We start from the raw sequence: 22,305 nt of genomic DNA, 5'->3' as shown, positions 1-22,305 counted from the left end.
AACATGGAGAGTCAAAAAACAAAAATGCATGGGTTCTGGTCAAGAAAAATACTCCCTAAGTTAACTGACATGTAGTTGGATCTTTTGTTATGAGATTGGGACTTTTTTTAGGATTTAAAAACTATTCTGGAAATTGAGTAGCTCTTTTAAAAGTTAAACTATAGTTATTCTCACATCAAGTCATTGCAGTTTTGCATATACCATAAAAATACTATTAAGATTATTGTCTTTTGTGGCTTGTGTTTCAGCCTGAAGTAAATTATGACATCGTGCGTTGGCTTTCTTGGACTGCCCAAGGCTTTTTACCCCCACTTGCTGCAGCAGTAGGAGGTGTTGCCAGCCAAGAAGTACTGAAAGCTGTAACTGGAAAGTTTTCTCCTTTGTGCCAGTGGGTTAGTTCTCTATTTTAATATTTTTTATACTTAAGGCTGAATTAGTTACCCATATAACAAATTCTAAGGTACAACATAGTATTGATCAATATGAAAGCAAAAATATATTTTTCATGCATAAATTGGGTGTGATGTGCCACCAAAATTTAATTCTGTAATAGAAACTGACAAGATCATTTGTTAAAGATATGGGATTTAACCCAGAGTTGCATTCTAGGATGTATTTCTCTCATTTGTGAGAGTGAGGGAGTGCATTTTCTATCCTTTTATTTGGTTTCCACTACTGTTAGCTTAGCAGTCATGCACTTTCAGGACTCTTGAACTGTTCCATGGAGTTACATTGGCATCATGAATCTTCAGATTCCCTAGCATCTAAGTATAAATTTCTAAAGGTAGAAAGCATAGGAATGATAAAAGTTTGAGCACTATATAGGGTAAAAGCATCACAGGATGGAAAACCTTTGGTTTCTGTTATCAGAAAGAATAATTGGCAAGAGTGTATCAAAGGACACTTTTCAGGCCCTTTATTTTTTGAAAAACTTTGAACATATTGTTTTTAAAGTTTTAAATTTAGTTTTAATAATTAAAATTTGTAAATTTATAATTTAAATTTGACAGATGCTATTAAGTAATGCTATTTTGCTGGTGAATTCAGTGGTAAGAGTGGTTTAGGTATAATTGTTAGCAGCATAGGGAATGTAAATTGGGTTATTAACGTAGAGTTTATCTTTAAATAAATAATCATTTATTTGTGTTCATGATCATGTTCGAATTTAGCCATCAGTTCAGTTCAGTTCAGTTGCTCAGTCGTGTCTGACTCTTTGTGACCCCATTAATCACAGCATGCCAGGCCTTCCTGTCCATCACCAACTCACAGAGTTTACTCAAACTCATGTCCATCGAGTCATTGATGCCATCCAGCCATCTCATCCTCTGTCATCCCCTTTTCCTCCTGCCTCCAATCCCTCCCAGCATTAGAGTCTTTTCCAATGAGTAAGCTCTTCATATGAGGTGGCCAAAGTACTGGAGTTTCAGCTTTAGCATCTTCCTTCCAAAGAACCCTCAGGACTGATCTCCATTAGAATGGACTGGTTGGATCTCCTTGCAGTCCAAGGGACTCTCAAGAGCCTTCTCCAACACTACAGTTCAAAAGCATCAATTCTTCAGCACTCAGCTTTCTTCACAGTCCAACTCTCACATCCATACATCACTACTGGAAAAACCATAGCCTTGACCTGATGGACCATTGTTGGCAAAGTAATGTCTCTGCTTTTGAATATGCTATCTAGGTTGGTCATAACTTTCCTTCCTAGGAGTAAGCGTCTTTTAATTTCATGGCTGCCATCACCATCTGCAGTAATTTTGGAGCCCCCCAAAATAAAGTCTGACACTGTTTCCCCATCTGTTTCACAGGAAGTAATGGGACCGGATGCCAGGATCTTAGTTTTCTGAATGTTCAGCTTTAAGCCAACTTTTTCACTCTCCTCTTTCACTTTCATCAAGAGGCTTTTTAATTCCTCTTCACTTTCTGCCATAAGGGTGGTGTCATCTGCATATCTGAGGTTACTGATATTTCTCCCGGCAGTCTTGATTCCAGCTTGTGCTTCTTCCAGCCCAGCATTTCTCATGATGTACTCTGCATAGAAGTTAAATAAGCAGGATGACAATATCCAGCCTTGACCTACTCCTTTTCTTATTTGGAACCAGTCTGTTGTTCCATGTCCAGTTCTAACTGTTGTTTCCTGACCTGCATATAGGTTTCTCAAGAGGCAGGTCAGGTGGTCTGGTATTCCCATCTCTTTCAGAATTTTCCACAGTTTATTGTGATCCACACAGTCAAAGGCTTTGGCATAGTCAATAAAGCAGAAAGAGATGTTTTTCTGGAACTCTCTTGCGTTTTCGATGATCCTGCAGATGTTGGCTATTTGATCTCTGGTTCCTCTGCCTTTTCTAAAACCAGCTTGAATATCAGGAAGTTCATGGTTCACATATTGCTGAAGCCTGGCTTGAAGAATTTTGAGCATTACTTTACTAGCTTGTGAGATGAGTATAATTGTGCAGCACTTTCAGCATTCTTTGGCATTTCCTTTCTTTGGGATTGGAATGAAAACTGACCTTTTCCAGTCCTGTGGCTACTGCTGAGTTTTCCAAATTTGCTGGCATATTGAGTGCAGCACCTTCACAGCATCATCTTTCAGGCTGAAGTAGCTCAAGTGGAATTCCATCACCTCCACTAGCTTTGTTCATAGTGATGCTTTCTAAGGCCCACTTGACTTCACATTCCAGGATGTCTGGCTCTACGGGAGTGATCATACCATTGTGATTATCTGGGTCATGAAGATCTTTTTTGTACAGTTCTTCTGTGTATTCTTGCCACCTCTTCTTAATATCTTCTGCTTCTGTTAAGTTCATACCATTTCTGTCCTTTATCGAGCCCATCTTTGCATGAAATGTTCCCTTGGTATCTCTAATTTTCTTGAAGAGATCTCTAGTCTTTCCCATTCTGTTGTTTTCCTCTATTTCTTTGCATTGACTGCTGACGAAGGCTTTCTTATCTCTTCTTGCTATTCTTTCGAACTCTGCATTCAGATGCTTATATCTTTACTTTTCTCCTTTGCTTTTGGCTTCTCTTCTTTTCACAGCTATTTGTAAGGTCTCCTCAGACAGCCATTTTGCTTTTTTGCATTTCTTTTCCATGGGGATGGTCTTGATCCCTGTCTCCTGTACAGTGTTACAAACCTCCATCCATATTTCATCAGGCACTCTATCTATCAGATCTAGTCCCTTAAATCTATTTCTCACTTCCACTGTATAATCATAAGGGATTTGATTTAGGTCATACCTGAATGGTCTAGTGGTTTTCCCTACTTTCTTCAATTTAAGTCTGAATTTGGCAATAAGGAGTTCATGATCTGAGCCACAATCAGCTTCTGGTCTTGTTTTTGCTGACTGTATAGAGCTTTTCCATCTTTGGCTACAAAGAATATAATTAATCTGATTTCAGTGTTGACCATCTTGTCAAGTTTTTTTCATTAACTTAAACTAATTCTGTCTGATGTTATTTTATATGCTTAGATTGTGGCTGCATAGACAACTTCCTCCTAGTATGTATCTAGTAATTACAAGCGATATATAATATACCTAAGTTCGAAAATAATACAGGATAGATATTTTCTGTCTAAGTAATCAAATCATTTATTCAAATGTAATTGAAATTGAATGATGCTTCCTGAGTTTATGTAGTAATAGTAAATACATTTGGAGGTGAAATTTCCTTTTGTTTAAGATTTAGATATATCATCTATAAGATGGCTAAAATGACCTGAATCAAATATCATCTTTTTATAATTCCTCAGATTTAACCATACTACAGAAGATAATTACTTTTTCTAGCAGTTTAATTTTCTACATAGTAAGCTGTGTTTTTATATTCTACTTTAAGTTATACATTGAAGCAGCAGATCTTGTCGAATCCCTCAGCAAACCTGAACGAGAAGAATTTCTCCCACGGTAATACTGACATTTTTTTGCTTTTTCCTTAGTTGTATATTTATAAGCAGCACCAAAATTAAAGAATTTTTGTATAAACATGGATTTTTTTTTAATGTATTTTCTCCTAATTCACTCCTGCAGTCTTTTCTCCTTTACATGTATAGATTGTGTCAAAATAATGCAGTATCTTGTAAACATTTTATTAATATTGAATATAAAGGTTTAAATTGTGTATAATGAGAGTGGTTAAGTTTCAAAACACCATTCTGATTTTATATGAAAACAGTTGATACCTGCGTCTTTTATTTATGTCAGTCATTCTTCACTTATTTGAGTTACATATCTCTTTGAGAATCTAATCAAAGCTTCTTAATTCTTTCTGCAAAAAATACATGTAACCCAAAGTTCTGCTTTCAATTTAAGTGGGTTAACAGCTTCAAAGCCCATCCATAGTCTTCTCTATAAACTTTTGTAAAATCCCTGCCTTAAAAATGTTTTTCTGGATAAACTAAAGTTACCTTCATTCAAGTCATTTGGAGTTATATTAGTCAAATTAAAAAAAGAATAACCTGATTTTCTATGAGGGTTTTTCTCTTTCAAATAAAATTAATTATCTGTTAGTTTAGAAGAAACTCCTAAAGAGTATTCTATTTAAATAAAGCATTAAATTGGTACCAGTAGTAATGAAACTAACCTTAATTTTTTTATGCCTTTCTATTTTTTTGGTTTGTGTTGTTTTCTCCAGAGGAGATAGATATGATGCCTTACGAGCCTGCATTGGAGACACTTTATGTCAGAAGCTACAAAATTTGAATATCTTTTTAGTAAGTGGGAATAATGATGAGAATAAATAGTACAATCAAACTGCTATCATGCTTCAAATTAATTTGTTAAAGGAGTACCATTTCTAAATAATACAGTAGATATTCAGGAAAGGTTTTAAACAGGAATTTTTTAAACTGTGGCTTGCAGGCCAAATCCATCCTACTGCCTGTTTTTATCAAGTTTCATGAGAACACAGCTAAGTCATAGGTTGTCTATGGCTTCTTTTATACTTTAATAGTGGCAGTTGTGTAGTTATAACAAAGACCATATGGCCTACAAAGCTAAAAACATTCACTGTCTAGCCCTTTATAGAAAGAGTTTGCCAACCCGTCACCTAAAGAATTAATACATGTAAAATTAAAATATAATAGTTTTGAACATTAAATGATTTTCTAGAAATACATTAAAAATTGTGGGTGGTTGGAGGTTCTTTGTTTTTTCTTGTCAAATGTAAGAATACGTAGGTGGATCTTTCTTAAGTGTCTTACTGCATTGGGCAGGGAAGCTCCTCAGTAGCATAAAACTTCTTTTCCTGCCATAACTGTTATAATCGGTCCTAAAAATACTGCTAATTTTTAATATTCCTTTTTTAAGTAACATTTTGAAAGTCAGCAGTTATTGCTGAGCTTTATTTACGTGTAGAACTATTGTTAGTTTTTATTTAAAAGTCTTAATAGTTATATTCATCAAATGAATTTAGAAAAATTTCTGCAAACAAGTAATCTTTTTAATTAGAATTTTACACTCTTTCATGCTAGCTGTTTCCATCTTATATAAAAAAATGAATTCAATATTTGGCTTTTGTTTGGAATATTAAAATGTCTTCTGTTTAAAAGAATTTTTAATACTATGCTTTTCCTTCTATGATTTATACATTTTTTTCTTTAGCTGAAGCACTCATGATACCATAAACCATTAAATATTTTAAAATAAAATAATTTTAACATTATTTTTAATATTCACATTATTTTTAAAAGTATGTTATTATAACAGCATTTGAAGAAAATTAAGATGAAATTGCTCTTTAGTAAGTAGAAGTTTTAATGTTTTTTAATCTGTTATATTTTTTTCTTCTCCACAGGTAGGATGTGGAGCCATAGGCTGTGAAATGTTAAAAAATTTTGCTTTGCTTGGTGTTGGCACAGGCAAAGAGAAAGGAATGGTAAGATATAAATCCTTGAGACTTAAAAAGTTGTATTTCTCTGGCTGCCCATTTTTGAACCACATTAGACTGCTTGGATCCAAAGCATTGATTTTTGAGGGTAGGGTATTAGGCTACAAATTGGATGATTCTTCCCTGACCATTTTTCAAAATTCATGTAACTTTGTGGCAAATCACTTGAGCTTTCTGCTCCTCACTTTCTTTCTTAATTTACTGTGAAACTGTAATTGTACTACTTGCCTCATAATTATGAAGATAAAATATGAATGGGCTTTTCAAATAAAAAAGCACATTAATATTGTTATTTCATTAGATACTACTACTTATTAAATAAAGATTTAAGATGAGAGAAGTTAACATTAGAAAGTTGCAGAGTACTCAGATATTGTTTCAATTAGTGATCAAAGAAGAATGAGTAATAAAAACATTGGTATATAATATAAATTAAGATGATATATGTGAGTTAATTGGAAAACCATGTTACATTTTTAAATAAAATATATTTCACTGATGCTGCTTGCCTTTAAAATGTAGTAGTACTTGCAGTAGTGATATTATAGATTTACCATGATGCTTAATAGTAATTAAATGACTAAAATTTGTGGAATCGTTCATGTTTTATAGTTTATTAAGCTTGCTATTACAGTCATAGGCAGATCTCCTACAGTTATGTTATTCTTGCTCAGTTCAGTTCAGTCTCTCAGTCATGTCCGACTCTTTGCGACCCCGTGGGCTACAGCCTGCCAGGCTTCCCTGTCCATCACCAACTCTGGAGCTTACTCAAACTCATGTCCATTGAGTTGGTGATGCCATCCAACCATCTCATCTTCTGTCATCCCTTTCTCCTCCCGCCTTCAATCTTTCCCATCATCAGGGTCTTTTCCAGTTAGTCAGCTCTTTGCATGAGGTGGCCAAAGTATTGGGAGTTTCAGCTTCAACATCAGTCCTTCCAAAGAACATTCAGGATTGATCTCCTCTAGGATGGATTGGTTGGATGTCCTTGCAGTCCAAGGGACTCTCAAGAGTCTTCTCCAACACCACAGTTCTAAAGCATCAATTCTTCTGCTCTCAGCTTTCTTTATAGTCTGTCCATACATGACTACTGGAAAAACCATATCCTTGACTAGATGGACCTTTGTTGGCAAAGTAATGTCTCTGCTTTTTAATATGCAGTCTAGGTTGGTCATAACTTTTCTTTGAAGGAGCAAGTGTCTTTTAATTTCATGGCTTCAGTCAGCATCTGCAGTGATTTTGGAGCCCAAAACAATTAAGTCTGTCACTGTTTCCATTGTTTCCGCATTTATTTGCCATAAAGTGATGGGACTGGATGCTATGATCTTAGTTTTCTGAATGTTGAGCTTTAAGCCAACTTTTTCACTCTCCTCTTTCACTTTTATCAAGAAGCTCTTTAGTTCTTCCCTTTCTGCCATGAGGGTGGTGTCATCTGCATATCTGAGGTTATTGATATTTTTCTTGACAATATTGATTCCAGCTTATATCTCATCTAGCCCAGCGTTTCTCATGATACACTGTGCATATAAGTTAAACAAGCAGGTGACAGTATACAGCCTTGACGTACTCCTTGATTTGGAACCAGTCTGTTGTTCCATGTCCATTTCTAACTGTTGCTTCTTGATCTGCACACAGATTTCTCAGGAGATAGGTCAGGTGGTCTGGTATTCCCATCTCTTTAAGATTTTTCCACAGTTTGTTGTGATCCACACAACATTCTTGCTCAACATTTCCTAAATTGTTTTCCACAAACCACTATTAGTTCTGCTGACTGTTAAAATATTTATAAAAAAGAAAAGAAAGTCCTTCGTGGTGTTAAGTTTAAATAACACCTACTTTACTCCTTAGAAATTCATAATAACATATCAGCATATAAAAAGTCAGGACAAGAGCTATAGTAAATAAACCAACTTACTTCAAGTAACAAAACAAGATAAGTTAATTGGGCAGTCTTTAACCTACCGCAAATACTATATAAATTATTCTTACTGTATAAATTATTCTTTTATAAAATATTTACATGTGTATCCAAACTTAACTAGAAGGAAGTAAAGAGAAATCCCCGGGTTCCAGGAAACAAGAGGGAAATTAGTCCCTGACCTAAAAGCTATGGTAATTAACAAGTGTTCTGGTACATTAACTATTAATAGAAAGGGAAGTCATTTGTGAGAAATTGCAACTCATCATGCACCATGCTGGTGTATGGGTCCAAAATTTTATCATATCAAAATTTCAAGCAGATAAAAGAATATAACAAATTTGGGGGTATTGAAACCTCTAGAGTAAACAATGGCAAAACTGCATTATGGTGATACACACTGAGCATACATAGGACTATACAGCAAAATCAACATCCATTCAAGACAGTCCACAATGGAAAATGACAAATCTCTAGAAAAAGGTACCACCTGAAAAGTGAAAGTCACTCAATTGTGTCCTACTCTGTGACCCATGGACTACATAGTCCATGGAATTCTCCAGGCCGGAATACTGAGTGGGTAGCCTTCCCTTCTCCAGGGGATCTTCCCAACCCAGTGATCAAACTCAGGTCTCCTGCATTGCAGGCAGATTCTTTCCCAGCTGAGCCACAAGGGAAGCCCACCACCTGAAAGAATCAGCCAATGAAAATAGAAGAATTAGCTCTTCAAGAAATACAGAAAATAGAAGTGCTACAAATAATGTAACAAACAGACTAAAGTTAAAAATAACCAAAGACATGGAGTAATGAAAACATGAGGTGGGGAAGGAAATTTTTACCAACAGCCCAGAAAGAATTTCTGTATAGTCAGTGAACTTAAAATTCAAATGTAGCTGAAGTGAGAACTGATGACTAAGAGATAAATATTAATACCTAGAATGTAGTGTAGAGAGAGTCTTTTTCCTTTTTAATTAAAGAGGATACATTTGCATGGTCTAACATAAATGTAGAATTTCCAGAGAGAGTAAAGATAGGGAAGATGTAAGGATAATGACAGAAGTTTCCAGAATTGAAGAGACAAGTGTGTTCTGATTAAAAACCTAAATTAATCCCAAACAAATCAAATGCAGAAATGAAAAAGATTACAAAAAATGATTACTTGGTAGACTTAACCAGCAATAAGTACACACCTGAAGACAAGGAAGCATATCTTCATAGTACACGTGACTTATCAACCTAGATTTCTGTACCCAACTAAATCATCTTTTGAGAGAAATAAAGATAACTGACAAGTAAAATGATGAAAGATTATCACTAGCTAGTTCTCAGTGAATGAACTATGGGATTAATACAGGCAGTGTATGAAGCCAAGGGTAAGTAGAAGCATTTGACAACAGTCTTAGGTTTAGATAAGCATTGATTTTTAAAACCTTTAATTAAAATGTTGACATTTTGGAATGAGATGGTTAAAAATAAGTAAAATGTTCCTTGATATCACAGAAAATAGGAGGGAGAGTTCAAGTATCCTCCATTGTTCTAGAGGAAATGTAGAGTTTCATTTTAGATCTTAAGTCACATGTACATGTTAAAATTTTGAATATCACTGCATAAAAACAGAAATTTAACTTCCATACCAGTTCGTGAGTCATACCATTATGACTACTATTAAAATTATCTTGGCTCTGTTTACTTTCATCTTGCATCCTTTAAAATGCAGGTATGCAAATTTTTTCTTAACCAGACTGTAACTGTTCTAGGTTTGTGGATGTTAAGTTTGTCATAGCTACTGAGCTCTGCCATTGCAGTATAAAAACAGCCATAACCAATACTTAAACAAATGGTGTGACAGTGTTCCAGTAAAAATTATTTACAAAAACAGCTGTTTGCACTGTAGTTTGTATACCTCTGCTTTAGCAAGCGTTCCTTTCAAATTGAAACATGTAAGTGTTCTTTTCAGTCGAGATTGAGAATAAACATGTATAGAAAAAAAGAGCCAAATCTTCTATGACTAACCCATTACGTGTTTCTAAAATGTGATAGTGATATTTAGCCTCTATTTTGTTATGAAGAAAAATGTTTTGATCAGGATCTTCGATTGGTTTTAGCTGTTTTGTTTGACATGTTCCTACGCTAAATATTCTTTAAATATAAGTAAAAAAACAGTAGTATTGGTAACCAGTTTTGAGTATTTTTTATTATAACTTTCACCAGCCAAAATGATTTATAACTTGTGGGAGTTAGTCATTCAGAGGAAAGCGAAGACAATTTAAACTTATCTCTTATGTAATTTCAGGCATTTTTTTTCTTTGATATTAGGTTACAGTAACAGATCCTGACTTGATAGAAAAATCCAACTTGAATAGACAGTTCCTATTTCGTCCTCATCACATACAGGTGTGTTGTTATACTGATTCAAATTTCAATCCTCTGTTGTGTTAAATAGAAAAATAGAAAATGGTGCTTGAACAAGCGTAGTATCTTTATTTTATTAGAATCTCTCAAATTATCGACAGGGAAAATACATAATTTTATTTTAATATAAAAATTATTTTTGTATTGATTCTGGGTGTTAAAATGTGAGTTGTGAATCATGGGCAATATTTTTGTCATTTTATAATCAAGATGTATCATATATTCAATTTTAGAAACATCTAAGGATATAAAAACTGGTTCCCTAATTTAAAGTTTTTTATAGGTGACAGATTTGACACTTTTTTTTTAAGTTTTATTATAAAACAAAGTTTAAGAGAATTTTTTGCTCTTTTGATCTTGTTTGATTATTTAACAGTCTGTTTTGATTGTAAACCAATGCTTATTTTCTCTCTTTTTTTATAGAGGTCAAAATATTTGTCAGGAAAAGAAACAGTCAAGTAACTTTGCTCTGACTTTAGAAATGTTTTTTCACTTTATTGTTTTACAGCTCATTGAGAATCTTAGTAAATTAGCTTAGAAATATCATAAACAGAAAGATAAAGCATACTTTTATATAGTTGTATAAGTGGCATAGTTAACCAAATGATTCACCTATCCAAATATAAAGAACTAAGTAACAGGGTCTTTAATGAACTAAAATTTATGCCATAATATTCATTCACTGAACTTTGTGCATTTTACTTATAGAAGAACTATTAAGGCCTGTTTGCTTTAAACTTCTAATGTTTACAGTTTGTAACACTTGAAATGACACCAGTGATTTTAAAAAATTATAACTGAAACAAATAATTTCTTAAATATGTCCATCCAGAAATGTTAAATTTTTTAAAAAGATTTTAGATTTTAAAATGTTAAATTACCATACCTCTGAGCTCATTTTCTGCAGAACTTACATTTCTGATATTTTGCTGAGTGTGTTCTAAACTTTTTTAGGCATAATAATGTGTGAATTATTAATTCTAATATGCAGTATTGGGATTTAGCATGACCACAATGAATATAATTTTCACAAACTAAAAATGAAACCAGTCTCATTACATTATTCTTCATATGTAAATTGTATATGTTCAGTCATGGTCTATTTTTCCTGTTAACATTTATTTCCTCTGTTTTTATATATTGTTTAGAAGCCTAAAAGCTATACTGCTGCTGATGCAATCCTGAAAATAAATCCTCAGTTAAAGATAGATGCACATTTGAACAAAGTATGTTCAGCCACTGAGGCAATTTATAATGATGAGTTCTATACTAAGCAGGATATAATTATTACAGCATTAGATAATGTGGAAGCCAGGAGATATGTAGACAGGTATGTTCTTAAAATTCAGGTTCATAGAAATTGTCTTTGTTTTGTTTTTACTTCATTTTTTATACCTATTTATTGAACAGTTACTGAATTTTCTGATTATTCTTTACATTCCTATTATATTTCTTGAACCCAGAACTTCTGATGATTTCCACTATAGATAGAATAAAATTTTAAATCTTTAAAATGACCTAAATTTTTTTCATAGAGTATCTGCCACCTGTCCGTGACTCCAGCTTAAAAGTTGCTATTTTTCCCTGGCTCTCCTTATTCTAGCTACACATTCTTTCCTTCTGTTCTTACAGGGGAACATCTAACACGTTTCACCTCAGGGACTTGCATATACTCTCCTCAGTCTCAAGAAATTGTGTTTATATTCTAAAAGTCAATCCCAAATCTACCTACTTATTCTTCACTTCCTTTAGTTTATTCCCCTCATCCTTTTAGTTTCAGCCTGAATGTCTTTATTGAAAAAGACTTTGTTTAACCCCAAAATTCTAAATTAGATCCTTCTCTGATAATCTTTCATAATACTGTTTTCTTCCTTTATAGCACTTATTTTTATTGACATGCATATTTATTTAATGTTTGTCTCCTCACTAAATCATTTATTCAGTTTTTATTTATTTTCCCATCACTCTATCTTCAGTGCTGAATACATGATGTCATTCAGTAAATATTTTTTAAATAAGTAGATGAATAAATGACTGTGATGTACATACTTTATATAATCTTTCTTACATGTTTATATGACTCTTTAATGTTAGAGTGCTAGAGCAGATTTATTAGCAGGAATATTTATCAGTTGAGAGTATAATGGAGAGTTTGTAATCTTAGCCAGCAAAAAACAAAAAGAAACTTTAACAAATGAAAGTATATAGAATATAGATATTGTAACTCTTTAGAAAAGAAGGTTTGGGATAAAGAAAATGTTGAAAAGATATAGTAAGGTGTGTTTGTGCTCAGTCACTTCAGTTGTGTCCCAACTGTTTGTGACACTACAGACTGTAGCCTGCCAGGCTCCTCTGTCTATGGGATTTTCCAGACAAGAGTACTGGAGTGGGTTACCATGCCCTTCTCTAGGGGATCTTCCTGACCCAGGGATAGAACCTGTGGCTCCTGCATTGCAGGCAGATTCTTTACCACCTAGCCACCAGGGAAGCCTATAGTAAGGTAGATATATACAGAGAGAGTTTTATATATATGTGTGTGTGTGTGTGTGTGTATATATATATATATAGTCATAGAGAGAGAGAGTCAGAAAATACAGAAAATAACCAAAGAAGAAATAGAAAGCAAGAGAAGAAAGAGTAATACATTAATTAAGAGTTAACCCAGAAGGAAAAAAGCCCACAATTTTGTAGGCGTTTTACAAGAAGATAAATATAGTATATCTTATTCTAAAACTACTCAATTTTGGTAATGGAAGGTGGAGACAAAAGTTGCTACATTGAGCAACAAAATTTATGGGAGAAAGGGGATGGAAATAATAAATGGGTTTTTGGTGGTAATGTATCTATTTCCTAAAATATTATATCCAAGAAGTGATCAACATGTGTAATGGTCAGTAAACATTGGTAGAATGTCCTCTGCTTAACATTGTTATTGCTAACATCTGTGTTTGTTACCTATCTTCTTTTTGCTTAGCCGATGCTTAGCAAATCTACGGCCCCTCTTAGATTCTGGAACGATGGGCACTAAGGGACACACTGAAGTTATTGTACCTCATTTAACTGAATCCTATAATAGTCATGTAAGTGAACCAGTTTTTTTAAGTAAATCTTTTTTATATCTTATCATTTTTCTATCTCATGATTTGTTTCTCTTTATCAGTCAGCACATTTGGTTAAGCGTCCTTAATCAGTTCTGATTTTGATCTGCCGATGATGTTTGTGCATATATGCATAGACATTATTTTAAATATAGTTAAACTTAGTTTCTTGTTGTTGTTTTATTTGCCAAGTCATGTCTGACTCTGTTACTTACCCCATGGACTGTAGCCCACCAGGCTCCTCTGTCCAGGCAAGAATACTGGAGTGAGTTGCCATTTCCTACTGCAGATGATCTTCCCGGCCCAGGGATTGAACCTGTGCCTCCTGCATTGGGAGATGGGTTCTTTACCACTGAGACACCTGGAAGCCCTAAATGTATTTTTTTTAATCATCAGAATTTTGTTTCTGGTCTTTCTGGAATATTATTCTTATGAGTTTACTGTTTCTTATTGCTGCTTGATTAGTTTCCTAACAACCTTAGTGACCCACCCAAAATCTTACTGAAGACTCAAGTTTCTCCATATGAGGAACCAAGTTATACCTGTGTATTTTATATAATGATATAGATGTAACTTTTTTATTAACCTCTACAAGTGATATTGAGATACTACTAAATTTAAAAATCACTAGTCTAGGAAATAATTGTAGGCTTTAAAAAGAATTTTTAAAAGGTCAGCCCTGTTTGTAAAATTAAAAGAATATTATTTTATAAGCATAAACATTCCCTTTATTTAATGGATGTATATGGTTTAGTAAAATTATTAAATTTTAATAAAATTTGTTTCCCCCTCTACTCTCATGAAATCAGAAGTTTATATAATAAAGACATGATGAGAGACATAGTTGATAAGTTTGCTTTGAAGTAAATTAGATGAAGAAACTCATGATATGCCGGGGTCATTCTGGAAGATTTTCAAAATAGGGATGTTGCAAATTTCTGAAAGTCTTGATTCTCTCATACTACCACATCTTTCCCAAACCTTCTCCTATTTATTTATAGACTGTGCCTTCATATTCAGGAAAGCTAGAATTAAATGTTCCTTCTGACTTTCCTCTTGGCTTATAAAATATTTCATGGTATTTTATAGATCAACAAAGTAAAATACAAATCTCTAAGTAAGGACTTCCCTGGTGGTCCAGTGGTTAACAGTCCACCTGCCAGGACAGAGAGCATGGGTTTGATCTCTGGTCCGGGAAGATTCCACATGCCGTGGGGCAGTAGAGCCTGTGTGCCACAACTCGTGAGCCTGTTCTCTAGAGCCCACGAGCCACAGCTACTGAACCTGTACTCTGCTACTACTGAAGCCTGTGTGCCCTAGAGCCTATGCTGCATAACAAGAGAAGCCTGCACACAGCAACTAGAGAGTGGCCCCCTCCTGCTATAAGTAGAAAAAGCCTGCACACTGGACCCAGCACCACCATGAAATAAAAAATTAAAAAATAATAAGTGCAAATCTTTACAATAACAACAAAAAAAATTTCTAAGTAAAAAGAGACAAAGTGAGTTGTTTTAGATTGGGTAAGCCAGTAAGACTAAACGTACAAAAGTACCTGTAATAAATAGAGATTTCTTCATTTTCACATGACACAACAAAGACATCTGTCATTTATTTAATACATGCTTTCTGTAAGAGACCATACCAAGCATCAAGAGCACATGATTCCTGTTGGCAAATATTGTTTCTCCCTGGAGAAAGAAACTCATGGTATGCTGAGCACTGTATCAGGAATTCTCTACTTTTCAAAATAAACAGTGTTATAAAGTTTTAAATGTTACCTTTATGCTTTGAGAAAAATAATATAATTATATTTGGTAGTCTGTTATGGTACTACATGATACCAGAGGAGTTTGTTGTTACCTTGCCATATAAACAAGTCTGTTACAGAGTGTCAAAAAGAATCAACGTTTCCTCTTAATGCCTAGGAAAAAGATTTTTTTAAAGTTGGATTTATTTCATTTTTGAATTTTATTTTTTAATGGTCGTAAAACACTCAAGTAAATTTAATCCATTAAAAATTGTCATTGCTGCTAACTGTTGTCATATTTTATAAATTAGCGGGATCCCCCAGAAGAAGAAATACCATTTTGTACCCTAAAATCCTTTCCAGCTGCTATTGAACACACTATACAATGGGCAAGAGATAAGGTAACAAAGATATTGTATAAGAAATTTTTCTCTGAAGTAGAAAAGATGGTATTTCTATCTTTTAAACAGACTCCTATTTATAATATTTTTTTCCTCTTTTCTGTTATAGTTTGAAAGTTCCTTTTCCTACAAGCCTTCATTGTTTAACAAATTTTGGCAAACATATCCATCTGCAGAAGAAGTCTTACAGGTAAAAATCAATACACTTTATTTTGAAGTATAGTTAATTTACAGTATAGTGTTAATTTCTGCAGTATAGTAAGATGCTTCCATTTTCTATATATACAAATATATACACACACACAGTTTTTCATATTCTTTTCCATTATGGTTTATCACAGGATATTGAATGTAGTTCCCTGTTTTGTACAGTAGGACCTTGTTGTTTATCCATTCCATATATAATAGTTTGTATCTGCTAACCCCAACATTTTGTCATTGTAATCTTACTTTCAAGTTGCCTATAAATCATTTATTTTACGTTCTTAAACAGTTAATGCTTTATTATTTACATAGTAATTAAGTATTTGAGGAATCTTGAAGTTAGCAGGTCACAAATAACCCTTCTTTTTTTAGTTTGGTCAAACTATATGGAATTGCCACTATTTTACCATGTTTGACTCACAGAACAGCAGTTCATATGGTTCAGCCTAATATGGGTATATAATAATAATGATGAGATAGCTACAAATAATAAAACAAGATTGTTAAGCTCTTTGGAAAAAACTGAGGTAAGTTCTAGTGAAAATTTCAGAAATAGGCCAAGGTTTCAGATTTTATTAGTCTCATGGTGAGGACAGCATCAAAGCTGCTTTCTTACTTTCCTTCAATTCTGCACTAAAAAGGCCAACTTTTTAGTGTAAAATATTATTCATAGCACTTCTTATAATAAGTGCATTTATAGTATTAACTTGCAGCTAGCCAGACATGAGGATGACTTGTGAGATAAGAAACAGTTTGAGAGTTAAAATTTTACATGCAATCTTTACCCATTCCCCCTCCAAAAAAGAAAAGAAAGAGGGAAAGGAGAAAGACAGACAGGGAGCTTGATATGAGAATAGTAAATTAAGGCACATGAGCGAGCACTTCAAAAGTTGCCTAACAATTCCTGGGAAATGCATGTGTATGTTTGTTTGATTAATTGGACATGTGTTTTTGTTTTTTCCTCATTCTAGAAGATACAAACCGGACACAGTTTAGAAGGCTGTTTTCAAGTGATTAAGTTACTTAGCAGAAGACCTAGAAATTGGTCCCAGTGTGTAGAATTAGCAAGATTAAAGTTTGAAAAATATTTTAACCATAAGGTATGTGTATACTGTAAAACATTTAGAAAAAGTCTAAACTTGACTCATTTAATTATTATAACATTCATTTAATTGACCTGAAATGTCTGCTGTTTCTTTCTGGAACCTTTTCAAAAATGAATAGGTTAACTGAGAACAAGTGATGGACACACAACCAATTTCTTTCTGAATGTTACTGATTCAAGTGTGAAAGTGTTAGTCGCTAAGTTGTTGCAGCTCTTTGTAATTCCATGGACTGTAGCCTCCAGACTCCTCTGTCCATGGCATTCTCCAGGCAAGAATACTGGAGTGGGTACCATTCCCTTTTCCAGGAGATCCTCCCGACCCAGGGATCAAACCCTAGTCTCCTGCATTGCAGGCAGATTCTTTACCATCTGAGTTACTAGGTAGAATGTGTTTCAACTCCACTCGTTGTCTTGTCAGTTGTGCATTTAAGTAATTCTTGTCTTTCTGTGTACAAAATGGGTTTTAAAATATAGATTCCTTCTAGAGAAGGAATAAATTTAATCAGTCTTAAAAGAAGGCTTTTTTTTTTAATTAAAACAAGAGATCGAGAAAATAGAGATTCCATCAGAAATTTGTTGGAATTTTGCCTTCTCCATCTAAATCTAACAATCACATTTTGTCTGTTTCCTCATTGTAAAAAGGGGGTTATAAATTGGTACCTGACTCATAGTATAGTGGTGAGGATTAAGTGAGTTAATACATACAAAGTGTTTAGCATAGAACCTGGCCCATAAATAAATGCCCATAAATATTTAGTGAAATGTTAGATGTTATTCTTTCTCCAGTTACATACGGTTCCTGAAATGTGTCCATCACTCTTTCATCTCTCCCTCTTTTTAGGCTCTTACCTATTGAAATATAAAATAAGTTCATCTGTTTTAAAACATTTTTTAATTATACTTATCCCTACTTTTCACTTCCTTTTTTTGCTCTGTGGTCTGTACTCACTGTTGCCATATCTCTACCCAATATGTGTCTTCTTTCCCCACGGCCATTGAAATTATTCTTACCATGACTATCAGTGACCTCGTGTTTCAAAATCTAAAGAACTCTTTTTTTTTTTTTTTTTTATCGTCTGTGGGTTTTTTAACTTTTTTTCTTATGGAAAAATTCAACCACATAAATAATAGAGGAAGTAGCATGTAGTGAATCTCCATGTACTCCTCATATATTCTTCACCCAGATTTAACAATTACCAACTCATAGAACCCCAGGTGACTCAGTGGTAAAGAATCTGCCTACCAGTGCAGGAGACTCAGGAGATGTGAGTTCTATCCCTGGGTTGGGAAGATCCCCTGGAGGAAGAAATGGCAACCCACTCCAGTATTCTTGCCTGGAAAATCCCATGAACAGAGGAGCTTGGCAGGCTACATACAGTCCATGGTCACAAAGAGTCAGACATGACTGGGCATGCATGCACAGAATCACAGAACTCACAGAAATCCTGTTTCATATATATCTCGCCTAGTGTACCCTCCCCCTAGATGGTTTTGAAGCAAATCTCAAACATCATATCATTTCAAAATAAAAAATGTAATGTATTTTTACTGGATTTTTTTGGTTGGTTTGTTTAAGAATTAGCTCTTCAAAAGGAGCAGTTTGCTGTTTAGTTGTATAGTCATGTCTGACTCTTTGCAATCCCGTGGACAGTAGCCCACCAGGCTCTTCTGTCCACGGGATTATCCAGGCAAGAATACTGGAGTGGATTGCCATTTCCTTCTCCAAAAGGGGCAGAATGAGATGTAAAGTATGCCACCATTTGTGTAAAAGGGATAAAATAATCTATATTCATGTATGTCATAGATGCAAAAAAAATATATGTTAAGTGTTGATAAAAAAATAGCTAGAGGTTATTCCAAGTGAGGGTCAGGGTCAGTGACAGGAGAATGGACAAATATACAGGGTGACTGGGAGACTTTACTGTATATCTTTTTATTTTTATTTTTTTTACTTCAGTTAATAATGAGTAGTGATTGTTTTTAATTCAGTTTTTTTCTTTAGGCTCTTCAGCTGCTTCACTGTTTCCCTCTGGACACACGATTAAAAGATGGCAGTAAGTATTGAGAAGAAAGTTCAATGTGGTTTATTATTGACTGCTGAAATTGAAAATAATGTATTTTTTCATTTTGTTAGGTTTGTTTTGGCAGTCACCAAAGAGACCCCCCTCTCCATTAAAATTTGATCTAAATGAACCTTTGTAAGTATATATATCCAGTTTTATATATATCCTTCATTGTAAACCTCTTAACTGTTTAGGTTTACATTGCAGGGTAAAAACTTCAAACATTTTAATGTTAAAATATTGCATTCATCTTAATCTAAGAATTATCATAGCATTTTGGCCAAGAAAGCAAGCCACAGTTCTTCTCTCCCCACATAGATAAATCTGTTTATTTACATGGTAAATAGCTTCATTATTTTTATCTTTTCTAAAGTGCAACCAAAGTGTCATCTCTTTGACTTTATTCATAGAAAATGTAAAATGAAAACAGATGTTCTCCTATTTAATGAACTCAGTATATAAGAAACTTTGATTATATGGGGGAGAATGATTATTACTAAATAACTCCCTAAATATTCTCAGATTAATTTTCAAAAGAGTTGATCTTTGAGTAAATACCTGTATATCCTATCTGTATTAGATACACATTTATAAACACACACACTTACTTTTATGTACACATTTTAATTAAGCACTTAGCTTAATTAAGCACTTCCAACAAGTAACTCTGTGCTTTGTTTTTTCCTCTGGAGCTTATTCTAGTCACTTTATCCTGCTGCTGCTTCTGTAAAACTTGACTTTTTTGTTTTTAAACACTCATTTGCGTAGTTTGATCTTATTATACACGTTTTAAAACCAAATTTGCAATATTTTCTTATGAATTAAAATAAATTTTCTTTCAATACTTTAATTTTCTACTTCTGGCCACTTCTCTCCCCAGAGTAGTCTTGATCACTACCTGAATAATAGTCCTTATGAAAATAAACATCTGATGTTTTCTTTTTTGTAGCTTTGGCAACAATGCCTTGGTCTAGACCAGAATTTCATTGCTTAATTAAAAAAAAATAATAATCCTGAACATTACTTGTCTTCAACATTTTAAAGGCTATAGTTTCTGATGAATTAAACATCTTTGAAATTGTACACTCACACTTTATTTTTTTAATTTCAAAAGGCACTTCAGTTTTCTTCTAAACGCTGCAAAATTATATGCTACAATCTATTGCATTCCATTTACAGAAGAGGTAAGCTATTCTTCAAACCCCATGAAGACCTAGCTTAATTGCATCATCAGAATGTGTTTTATAAGAATCATTCTTTGATATAAAGTTTTAATTTTGTTGTAGTGTTGCCCTTTCTAATATAGCAGAAGCTAAACACCTCATTGCAGCATTACTAAGTAGAAGAAAGTTGAATTTTTCTTTCTGAATTTAGGTAGTGAAACAGATATTTGTAAGATAAATCTTATCTTTGTTTTTAAAATGTTTGTGACCTACAAAGTTTAACTATTATAATTACTTTGAAAACCCAAAGTGACCTATATCATAACAAATTTTAAATATTCCTTAGTGGTTCTCTTTATTAACATTTGTTTGGCTTATTTTGTGAAATTAACCTATGTGCATCACAGGAGACCTGAAAATGCTCTCCCATATTAACATTTCTTAACTTTTATCATTTATACATTTTTTCTTAGACATTGCCTTCATTGACTAATATATAAAGGATCTAATGCAATTTTATTTGAAAGGGAAGTCTGCATTAGTGAATCTTCATCCTCAAATGCATAATAGAGCTAAATAAATGGTTATACTTTTAGGTACTAGGCTGAATGGGAGGACATAGCCAAATTCATAACTAGCACTGGCTCTTTTGAATCTACACAAAAATGTAGATTAATCCCTTTTGGGGTTAAAACACAGTAAAATATACCATAAATATCTGGTAAAGATAGTGGTATCCATTTAGTTATTCTTCTTGTGAAAAAAGTGGTAATTTGTGATAAGAGTTGTAGGTGACCTCAAAAGCACTATGTCTCAGTTTTTCCTAAGCAGATTCTTAATAATAAAAACGTATATAGCTTTAAATTCATCTAAGTTTATCTTGAACCATGTAAATATTTTCCAGCTTCTGAAGATATGAATCCCATTTACTTCTTTATTCATTTATTTATTGAGTCAGCATATATTGAATAAAACTTTCTGCAGGGAACTTTGTAAAACATTGAAGAGATAGTTCCTGATCTCAGGGCACTCTGTGTGATACTCACAAGCAGTCCTAAAACTAACTTTTTAAGAATTTGGAAGACTAAGATTTTGGTCAACTAATACGTTGACTATTAAGTACTTTTTTACATGCACCGCCCCCACCTCCCAGCCGTTACAGATGATATTTCTATAGAAATAAAAGTAAATGTCACAAACAGATGTGGTCTAAACAGTTATAAATTACTCAAATATTTTAGCATGTTAAAGTACCATTTTTTGGTTGTGTTTAGCTTTAGAATTCAGAATTTTAAGAATATGGTGATAAAAATTACTGTTTTAAAAATTAGGACTTATCAGCAGATATCCTGTTGAATATTCTTTCTGAAGTAAAGATTCAGGAATTCAAACCGTCTGACAAGGTACGTGTACAAGTTCATTCATTCAGCAAATAGTCATTGAACTGCTTCTTGTGTCAAGTTTCATTCTAAACCTGGAAAAGCCCATAATGAACAAAATTCTTGTTCTTGTAGGAGTTATATTCTATAACTATAGTTATAGTTATAGTCATATAGTTATATATATAGTCATATAGTATATATATGTGTGTGTATATGTATATATATATATGACTATATATATATAGTCATATAGTTATAGTCAAAGACAGACTATTTTTTAAAAAGTGCCAATAATTATGTAATATTGCATTATGGGCAGAAGAGCTGATAAGAAAAGGCAAAGCAGGGAAAACAAAGGTGATGTAGCGGGTGACATTTTATGTAAGCTAAAAGAGGACAGCTTCTCTGATATGGTTATGTCTGAACAGAAGCCTGAAGGAAATGAGGAATGAGCCATGCTATTATCTGGTGAAAAAACAGTGCAAACAGCAGAGAAAGAAGATGAGAGAATTTTTCTTGAGGAGACTATGGTAGAAGAGTGATAGACAGTGAGATTGCAGAGGTGGTGAGGGTTTTGATAAGTATTTTATGTTTTATTATAGAATAAGGCAGTTGAAGATTTAAAACACAGGGTACAATCTGACATATTTAAAAGGAAGACCTTGGCAATTGTGTTAAGAAGGATTATATGAGACATGAGAGAGGAAGCAAAATAAGTTATTAGGATATTATAGGCAAGAGATGATGGTGATTTGAATGAAGTAGGGGAAGTTTTAAGAGGTTGAATTTTGTGTATATTTTGCTGTAGCCCTGACGGTATTTAAGGAATTGCTCTGAGTATGAGAGGGGGAAAAAAAGATTGTTGTTTTCTTAGTTGAACAAAAGAAACATTAATAGCTCTGAGTGATGGGGAAAAGATAGAGGATGTT

At 33.5% G+C, this 22,305-nt stretch overlaps 1 protein-coding gene across 1 annotated transcript in view; it reads left to right on the top strand.

Moving 5' to 3' along the window:
- The window catches only part of UBA6 (ubiquitin like modifier activating enzyme 6), an 86,885-nt gene that overhangs the window by 54,290 nt on the left and 10,290 nt on the right, over positions 1 to 22,305 (top strand). Inside the window, exons 14-27 of the mRNA XM_052642161.1 lie at positions 249 to 392; positions 3,835 to 3,902; positions 4,630 to 4,708; positions 5,791 to 5,871; positions 10,118 to 10,195; positions 11,362 to 11,543; positions 13,188 to 13,293; positions 15,370 to 15,459; positions 15,569 to 15,649; positions 16,635 to 16,763; positions 18,771 to 18,822; positions 18,903 to 18,966; positions 19,946 to 20,015; positions 21,326 to 21,397. Of these exons, the coding sequence (XP_052498121.1) occupies positions 249 to 392; positions 3,835 to 3,902; positions 4,630 to 4,708; positions 5,791 to 5,871; positions 10,118 to 10,195; positions 11,362 to 11,543; positions 13,188 to 13,293; positions 15,370 to 15,459; positions 15,569 to 15,649; positions 16,635 to 16,763; positions 18,771 to 18,822; positions 18,903 to 18,966; positions 19,946 to 20,015; positions 21,326 to 21,397 (1,296 nt within the window). The remainder of the gene's footprint in view (positions 1 to 248; positions 393 to 3,834; positions 3,903 to 4,629; positions 4,709 to 5,790; positions 5,872 to 10,117; positions 10,196 to 11,361; positions 11,544 to 13,187; positions 13,294 to 15,369; positions 15,460 to 15,568; positions 15,650 to 16,634; positions 16,764 to 18,770; positions 18,823 to 18,902; positions 18,967 to 19,945; positions 20,016 to 21,325; positions 21,398 to 22,305) is intronic.

The sequence above is a fragment of the Budorcas taxicolor genome, chromosome 6 (genome assembly GCF_023091745.1).
Source record: "Budorcas taxicolor isolate Tak-1 chromosome 6, Takin1.1, whole genome shotgun sequence".
Taxonomy (NCBI): domain Eukaryota; kingdom Metazoa; phylum Chordata; class Mammalia; order Artiodactyla; family Bovidae; genus Budorcas; species Budorcas taxicolor.
The sequence above is the reverse complement of the archived record's forward strand: the minus strand, read 5'-3'. Positions and strand labels throughout refer to the sequence as shown.